Source organism: Gambusia affinis, linkage group LG12, assembly GCF_019740435.1.
Source record: "Gambusia affinis linkage group LG12, SWU_Gaff_1.0, whole genome shotgun sequence".
NCBI classification, from domain to species: domain Eukaryota; kingdom Metazoa; phylum Chordata; class Actinopteri; order Cyprinodontiformes; family Poeciliidae; genus Gambusia; species Gambusia affinis.
This window is the reverse complement of record NC_057879.1, coordinates 13,978,905-13,988,049: the sequence shown is the minus strand read 5'-3', so window position 1 is coordinate 13,988,049 and position 9,145 is coordinate 13,978,905. Positions and strand designations below refer to the sequence as shown.

The 9,145-nt window shown below is 38.5% G+C and overlaps 1 protein-coding gene across 1 annotated transcript; it reads right to left on the bottom strand.

The window, feature by feature from the left end:
• Positions 1-1,662: 1,662 nt before the first annotated feature.
• On the bottom strand, positions 1,663-8,843 carry ubxn7 (UBX domain protein 7). The gene is made up of 11 exons (XM_044134266.1): positions 8,732-8,843; positions 6,852-7,005; positions 6,621-6,685; positions 6,455-6,520; positions 6,194-6,306; positions 5,655-5,801; positions 5,248-5,338; positions 4,509-4,639; positions 3,772-4,273; positions 2,812-2,891; positions 1,663-2,293 (listed from the first exon to the last, which is right to left on the bottom strand). Exons 1-11 carry the CDS (start codon positions 8,799-8,801, stop codon positions 2,132-2,134), a joined length of 1,581 nt encoding a protein of 526 aa, XP_043990201.1. The 5' UTR covers positions 8,802-8,843; the 3' UTR covers positions 1,663-2,131.
• Positions 8,844-9,145: the final 302 nt, after the last annotated feature.

Below are 9,145 nucleotides of genomic sequence, written 5' to 3'. Positions count from 1 at the left end.
CTTGAAACAGACTTTACAAGCAAGAACGTCCTCAAACATCTCACAGCTGAAAGTGGGGAAAAACTTCCTTCAGGCTAACATCAAGAGACCGGCTTCACTGCAACACAAGCTACTAGAACAAAGGATGTCCTGACTTTTTCCTCAGCTGCACATCACATTTTTGGTTTAATAGGTAAACTAAGGTTTACCTTTTTTGTTGAAATCCAATGAATTTCTTTTCTTGAGATACATAAGAAATAAGATTAGACATCAATTCAAGATCATTCCTTAACATAGACCTGAATACATAACGGAGAGCTCCCTCTCAAAAAAAAAAAAGAATAAATAAAATAAAAAAATAAAGCTGTATACTGGAAATTAGGGACAATCAAGATTGCACACATGGCAGACATACAGACCCAGATTAGTAGGATAGCAACCCAACAGGTTAATAGATTATTACCTCACCAATATGGTCAATTATTCTATATAAGATGAATAATAAAAACAGGTTTTATATATAACAAACTACACGACCGGTGAAGTGAATATTTTTTCAACAAAAAAAATAAATTAATTAAACGCTTGAAAGAGCTGAGATAAAGCAATTTTCATTGTGAAATGACTCAGGATTGTTATAGGAAACTGCAGGTCACACCAAGCAGTACCAACAGGAAGCAGTCGGTCAGAAACTCAGGGAACGTTTTTTCCTTAACGTAGGCTGATCTGAAACTAAGTGTGACCTTATTTAATACAAAAAAAAACTGTTGAAAAACTGATGAAATGTTTCTGGCATATTTCCAAACAGATACTAAACAGATTCCAAACAGTATTGGTGAAAGCTTGTGACGGATAGACATTCAAGACTGAACCCAGAACCTGCAGTGCTGCTTCCGATTTTACTGCGGTAAAGTGGACTATCAGCCACATTCCAGTCTCCGGTGATTGCTAGGGAGGAGAGCTTTTGGACAGAAAAAAAACCCGCTACAGCTTTGAACTGAAATGTGAAGGTTGTCTGTAAATCCACTCCTACCTCTATTCCTAGATTAAATTATGCAAATCTTCTACAGACTCTCTGCACTCTCCACAAGATAGAAAAACATAGCAGGATATTTACTTACGCAATTTAAAACTTGAATTTTATCCTAATTAGCGGTTTCCACATTTGCTGTTGATATTTAGATTTCCACATTTTTTTGTAGCAAATCTTAAAAATTTAATTGCTTTGTTTAAAGTGCCAAAATATTTGATTCCTTATACAAAACGATCAATACTTAAAATCAAGCAGTGTCCAAAAGAATAGATTTTTGTTAGCTGGATATTGAGTCTCGCTAAAACTTTTCTTGAAACATTAGGCATCTCTTTCAGTTACATTTTAACCGTTTGTTTAAAATCTTAAACTATTTAAGAAAAGATCAAGCAGAATGTCATGGATTTTGGTGGTTATATTTCAATATGAGCGTGTTTTTGTTGGCAGCATATAAAAAAAGAAACATGGGCTACGGTTAAATGTCAGTCTCACTAAGCTGTCTTTGCTCGTCGTAGGTCCGGCCACCTTCTTTTTTTTTATTCCCTTCTGCGTTAAAAAGGGACATCTTTATTTGACTTGCAATTTGTGGATCTATTCTTCAAACACTTCTGCTTTCCAAGTTCCAAAACTCGAAACAATGATGGAGAAAAAAAGAAGAATGAACCTTCCTTTACTCGTCCATTTACAGAAAAAGAAAAAGAAAACAAGGAAGAGCTAGAAAATAAACTCTGACATTTAATCTACATTTTGGGAAGTAAAAGTATTTTTGTACAAGTCTCTTGTGGCCCACAGTCAATTAGTGATCTGTTATCCGAGGTTTTATGAACAGGTGAAAACAATGTGTATTCTGCTCTAATGTGCTGCATTAGTCCAGAATAGACATTGTTTAGGAAAAAATAAGTGCTGATATCTGAAGCACCCTACTGGCCAAACTGTTGAGCATTACAAAGGCATTAGACTGTCAGCGGAGATGAACAGTCAAGGCGGTCCATCCTTAAACATCAGCCCTGTCAAAACAAGTAGAGTCTCCTTCAGAACTGAAGGTTGGCCCAGGTTGTTGATGTGTGAATTGGTGAAGTCTGTTAGAGATACAGAAGCAGAAAGTGGATGTTTCTGGGAAGGCTAGTTCCTCTCCTGAACAAAAACAGTCTCCTGTGGACAAAGCCCCGCCTCCTGTAACGTGATGTCGTAGTCCAAGTGGGCGAGCTTTCTCCTGGGGAAGTTGGTGACAAGTTCAAAGCGTTCGTTAGGGTAACCCTTGGACTGGACGTGTCTTACCAGGGCCTTGAAAGAAAGAGAGGAGCGATGTTAGCTAGTTACAAATTAAAAGTTTCACCTGTATAAACATTTATTGAATTTTCTTCTGCAACCACAAATTTCAATGTCAATCTGAAAGATGAGAATCTAAGAACGTCAATTTTTAAAACAGAATCTCAACTGAACTCAGGTCTGGATACTAAACCTATGAATGAGCTTTTATCCAAGCCAAGAAAGTGTTGCTCTGTTATAGACTGCTGTGCTGCTGGAATGTTGTTTCAAGACTTTGCAGCCTCTGACAAGCTTTCTTTTCAAAAGGATGTGCACTGTTAGGTTTCCACCACACAAGGTGTTTTTCATCATGACCAAAAAATTCATCTTTAGTCTCAACGTTATTAATGTGTCACCTACACTTCAAACATCCTTACACTAAAAAGCAAAATACATTGAAATCGGTGGCACTAATATGGCCGAACACTGAATAATTTTTGGGACATAGATACTTTTGTACGTTATTAATAAAATTGATTGTGGATTGAACTCACCAAAAGTTTAGCTTTTGAAGACAAGGAAATCTGTTCTCTCTGCCCATCTGGGTAACGAAGCATTAGCCTGGCTTTGGGGCCTTTGCAAAAACAAAAATAAAAAATAAAGTGTTACATTTATTTCTGCAACAATGGAATTGGTCTTCTGCAGCTGCAAGTATAAACAAAGGTTTAATCCAGGGTTAACTAATATAATGTAAAGATTAATCACAATATTATTAACTTGGGGGAGGAAATAAGTAAATAAAAGAAGGACACAAGGGGAGAAAAAAAAACAAAAAGAAAAAAAAAACAAGGACCAGAAAGAATGAAAAAAACAAACAAAGTTGATAAGCGGGTATGAAAAAGTTATAAGAAATGACAAAATTTAAAAGATTGAATAGGCAATAAAGTCTGGAAGTACTATTTTCTACATTTCTACACTTTAGTTTTTAAATAATCTTCCTGATCAGAAACAAATTTGAAATTAATTGTGCTCGTTTGGTCTTGGAAGTCAAAATTGGATCTGATAATTAAGCCAGTACTGGGTACAGGATCTCGATACAAATCAGAGAACCAGTGTGGCTTCCTAAGTGTTGGGCTAAGTAGTTGAACTACTTAGTAATTCACGTCGATAAGAACATATCTGTATCCACTCGAGGTAGCCTAAATATAGAGAAACATGTCTACATATAAAGAATGTCTTATTGTGTTTGCTGCTAAGGAGGTACAAACTGTCAGAACTACAAATAAGCTGGATTCCTCCTCCACGCAAACTTCAGTATGTTTTAAATGACCAGCATCCATGCTGCATCTGACCTCGAGGTCGGAAGAAGACCTCCAACTTTTCAAAACAAGATTCTGACTTAATGCATTCTATTCATTTTCCATTTCTTTACTTGGAGCTAGATTCAAACTTCTGACAGCGATATCGTACACAATCATTCTGCAACAAGCCTTAAAGTTAGTGTTTCTTCGTACCATTGTCATCAGGACAGTCCACATCACAAGTTGTGGTGCTGATGCTGGAGGTTGCAGCCGCTTTGGCTTGAGAGGCGCAGTGATTCCCTCCAGAGTCAGCTTCAGGCGGAGAATGAAGCGGACTTGGAGCTGAGGGCTCCAGGTGGTTCTTTTTGCTCTCCTCTTTTTTGTGGCTGTGATTGTTCTCTTTGTATGGAGATTTTCTGTGGGAGGAAGTGGAACTATCGGGATGTAGGCGCTGGTGGGCGGTGGTGACCATAGCGCTCGGTGTGTATTTGCTTGTAGAACTTTTCTCTTCGTGTGGTGCTGGTGTTTCACTGTCTGAGCCGTCAACAGAAATGGGTCCCTCGCTGTCCGAGAAAGGCTCTGCGTCGGATTCGTCCTCTGATCGGGGGGAGTCGGGTGCTTCGTGGACATTTGACGAGTCATAGTGGGTCTCCTGTAGCGACGCTCGGATCGCCGCCTCCAGCTGGCTGTCTTCGCTGGCGTCGATCAGACTCTCCTGGAGGAGAAAAGGCAGTGAGCAGCTGGAGAAGACGGATCAAAAGGCAGCAAAAACTGTTTTTTTCGGGTTTTTTATTATGAGAAATGACTGACATCAAATCAAGTTGATTCTTTTCAAAGAAACGAGGAAGCTCCTAAAATGGCTGCAAGCCAAAAATACAAAATATACAAAACAGAGAAAAAGATTGAACTGAATGGGCAGCGCGGTGCTGAGGGTGAGATCACACACTCACTGAGCGCGCCCGTTTGGCAGGAGGGGCGTTGCAGGTGGGCCCGTCCAGCTGCCCGTGCTCTGCCAGGAAGCCGGTTGCCTGCTCCATGAACGACGCCACATCCAGCTGGTTCCACTCCACCATTTTTTGCCCTGAATTCGGGGAGGTTGAAATTGCACCTTAATAAAAATATTTTATATTTAAAACAAATAGAGTCCTATTTACATAAGTTCTAAGCGACTGGATATCAGGCTGTGTTAAAACTGTACGTGTTAATGACCAATTGAGATGTTTTGCTATTCAGTCCTTTTTTATGTGGGGGTTCACAGGACATCCGACTCCTGTGAGGACACTCTACAAACCCTGAAGAAGATGTGGCCTTGTTTACTCCTGTATTTACAAATGGAAGTGAATTTGGATGCTGTACATGTCACCATGTGTGCATCAACTCTGAAGTTGTTTTGCATTCAGAGCGAATGGCTTCATTTTTGCAGTGATCTTCATAAACACTGTTGTGTTTATTTTGCAAAATCTGAACTCTGGCCAAAGCTGCTAGCAAGTTATTGTGAGAAGCTTGAAAGTGGGAATAAAGACAGAGAGCTGAAACCTGCAACTCGGAACAACGGTAAAAACGTACAGATGTTCAATACAGCAGCCGTCACAACATCTGCCATGCTTGTTTTGTTCATTGTTACATTTCAAGAAAATCAGAACATTAAATCATTTAAGCGTTCGATAAATATCCATCAAAGCTTCTCACCTGTGCGTGGATCAAGAATTGAAATGTAGGGAAACTTGTTGAGCTTATAGAACTGGATGTACCGTTGTCCCTCTTCACTATCATGATAAACCTGCCAAGATAAAAACTGTACTGTAATGTGCAAACACACGAAAGAAAAAACAAAAAAAACAACAACAAATAAACTCAGTAAGATGTGCATGAAAAACAAGAAAAGAACAAGATTCCTCTCCTTCTGCTGAGAAGCTATAAAAAACATGCTTATATATATTTCATTAAGCATGTTTGGTTTTCTCATAATTTCTGTTCAAACATGTAAATCATCCACTAATGATAGTGTCAGCATTGAAACTGACCCTTCGATGCTGAAACTGTATTAAGCTCTTGCTGTGCTCTGGTCAGTAATGAAATTCCCATAACTTGCGTACCTGCCAAAATATAAAGTGTTCTCGGATGATGTTCTTCACGGCATCGTTGCTCCACACATCTCTGTTGAGGCACTGGCATGCAAAGTCCTGAACATTTTGTATGTTGATCATTAGCCACTTATTTTCAAGCTGTCCACAGTCTTTAGCCTAAAAGACACAGAAAACAGTCAAATATGTTTCAACAATTTATCAAATCAATTTTTAAATATGAAATTGGCAAAAAAAAAAAAAGATGCACTTGAAAATTACTTGAGCCCCATAATAAGTGACCCATAAAACAATTGTTGCAGTGTAAAACCATTTTACATAAACATATCTTTTCTTCGCCACATCTCTTAAGACCGCCAGAGGGTTCATATATAACATAGATGTCCAGTTCCACTTCACTCCTAATTTTATGAATAAACAACTACAGAATGAAATGACATTCTGCCAGTTTTTACTCGGCTTCCTACCTGTGATCTAAACAGCCATTGTTAGAAATTACACAAAAAGTCCAGTTAAACTGAAGAAAAGTGAGGTGCAGAGTGACTCCTCACCGTCTCAAAGCTCCCTTTGTGCATGAGCTCAATGGGAGGACGGAAAAGGTCTGCCAGAGTGCTCAGTTTCTTGTCCACTGTTCCACCGTTACGCAGCTCCTGTTCCTGACGAACTTTTAGAGGAAAACATCCCAAATTCTTATAGCAGGTTAACACAATGCAACTGAAAGCTTGAGAAACTTTATAGTCAATTCCTGCCAAGAAGAATTAAACTGTGAAAATGTTTCAAATATCAAATATTTTAGGATGTAAAGTACACACTCGTTTCTGTTTGAAAGTCTCGGAAACCGTCAAATATAGACCGAGCTGGCCGTCTTCGCTTTGGTACTGAAAACACAAAAATATACAAAATAAAAAAAAGGATTTCAGTAGCTGTAAGGGACAACATTCTGGTCAGTTGGTGGATAAATTAGAACCTTTCCAGTACCTCCAAACAGAGGTTCAGGCTCCACCAAAATGTCCTGCTTCTGAGGAATGGGTGCTCGTACTTCACTGAAATATTACATAACACATAGACAAAAGCAAAACGTTATTGTTAATTGACACATTTTCATTCAGAGCTTTGGTTTACCATCTCAATAAAAATCAGTTCCATTCTGATGGTAAAGATGACACCATCAGTTTTACTTCAGTCTGTGGAGCTTGTGGAGTTACTCACTCTGTAGGGGGCGCTCTGCTGCTCGATGCTGCTGAACTGGAGCTGGTGCTGGGCTCCTCTGCCAGCCCACCTCCATCCAGGAACATGGTCACCGCCATCTCCAGGTTGTTGTTGCATGCTTCCAGCATGTGTTTTCCAACACTCTCTGTGGCCCCTGACACAACGACAACAGCCAATCAAATTTAACACCGTCATAGTGCTGTAGAGAGTATGAAACATTTCACTGTTCAGAAAATCTAGAGAGAATTAATCAACAGCTAATTTAACTCTGTTACATTATTCTTAATACATTTCCAGAAGGGCAAATGTTCATTTTAAAAACATTGATAAAAGGAAGCGAAAAGAAAATGTCTGATAGAAAAGCCACTAAAATTATAAACGTTTACAATTTTAATAAAACACTTTGCAGCTGCCCAAATAATTGGTTTGATAATGGATGTTATGGCACTCTGAGGTTTATTACACACACACTACTACTTCACAATTACACATGCTTTTTTTTCTCAATATTGTACATATCTAGTCAAAGGATCTCCTATTATTACCTGTAGAATAAACTATTGGACTTTATTTCCCCCTATTTAAGTGAATGCTAAAACAAATGAACAAAGATAAACAATTAGAATATAAAAGCAGCAATGCTTAACCAAGATATTTATTTTATTCTGATGAATTTTATTGAAAACACTTACATATGGGCTTTGTCTATTCTTAATCTGTACTGCTGTCAGTCTTTACCAAACACTCTTGGAAATCTAAACAACTTTTTGTTATGACATATTTTGGCATATGAAAATATTGTTGGTATGTGGAGGATTAACTGGAGAAAAATCATGTACATATTGCCATGTCTCTAACGTAAACCTTACGAATTGTCTTAGGTAATAGGGTTCTGTGACAATTGAAGGTTGTCAAAGTCACAGTTGGGGCTATTTGTTTCTGGAAGGAGAGTGGGAGCAACAACGAGTTGTTTTTTTTAAGTCTGACGTCCAAATATTACTGCGAATTTATAAGCCAGTTACTGCCTTAAAGTTCGTGTAAAATATGCACCCGGTTTCAGAACATCTGAAGGAAATTATAAAAACGAAAAACTCTGGCTATTTCATGCAAGTCGCTCGAAAAAAACTGAAATGTATTTAAATCATCCGTGTTGAAAAATATGTTGTAAGTGGACGTATACAAAACACTGATTGTTTCAATAATTGTTAAAGCGTCAAAAACCCAACAGCCAGTCGAAGTCTTCCGCCTGTACTGCGCATGACCGTTTCACTTTTCAAGTCTGATGGCCCCTGTTCTCACTCTACTCTCCTCTTCTTCAATAAATAACTTAAAACTGAAACACTGTACATCATCTCGAAGCACTTAAACACTATTTCGTATGAATGTGCTGACTGTCTAAGGCAAAAGCGGTATCTGTTCAGGTACTTTAAGTGACGGCGACGGTTAATATGACAGTAACCCGACATGAGGCCGGAGATGAAGAAGGGGAATGTTCTACTGCCGACGTCCATTCCACACTCACGGAAAAGAAGCCACCCAAAGAGCAAAAAAATAAATAAAATACTGTCGAGACTAGCAATGTGTTGAGTGATATCACTTTAACAGGGAAACAAATTGTCTGTTGAATTAATAAGAAATGCAATTTTCAAAGAAAGTAGCTGTATAAACCTTTTACATGTAATTTTATCATAGTTTAGCTAAAACTGCCTCTGCTGCTCCACTCTGCAAAGCATTGACAACGAAGGAGGCACAGCGACACTAAAGCGTCCATTTTCCTTATCTGCGCGCTGCTCCGTATATTTTGTGGAAATAGAACTAGAGCCTTATGAACCCCCAAAGAAACCTATTACTTATAAAGCTTAATGTAAGCTTATTTTTACCTGTTATTGCTGTGAATTGTTGTATTAACCCGTTCACCCCCGGAGCTGAAGTGTCTCCGAGCGCCGCCATCTTACCGCCACAAACAACAACATACAATGCAGCGCATGCGCTTTGTGGTTTTTTCGCCTCTACGTCTTGTGCGGCGCGAACCCGCTACAAGCTGGTGCTGCATTCTGGATTATGTAGTCATAATAATATATGTGTTTATGGCATACAACGGACTTCAAAATGAATAACCATATCTAAGAGTATCTTTATACCGTTTCTTGTGGTTCTTATTGTTTCTTATGGATTCATATGACAGTTAACAGATTGTACTGTCCATAAAATATAAACTGAAATGTTAATGTAAACTAACATGAATAACCTTAAGTAAACTGGTTTACAACTGCAGTTATTTTCTGATTCTACAG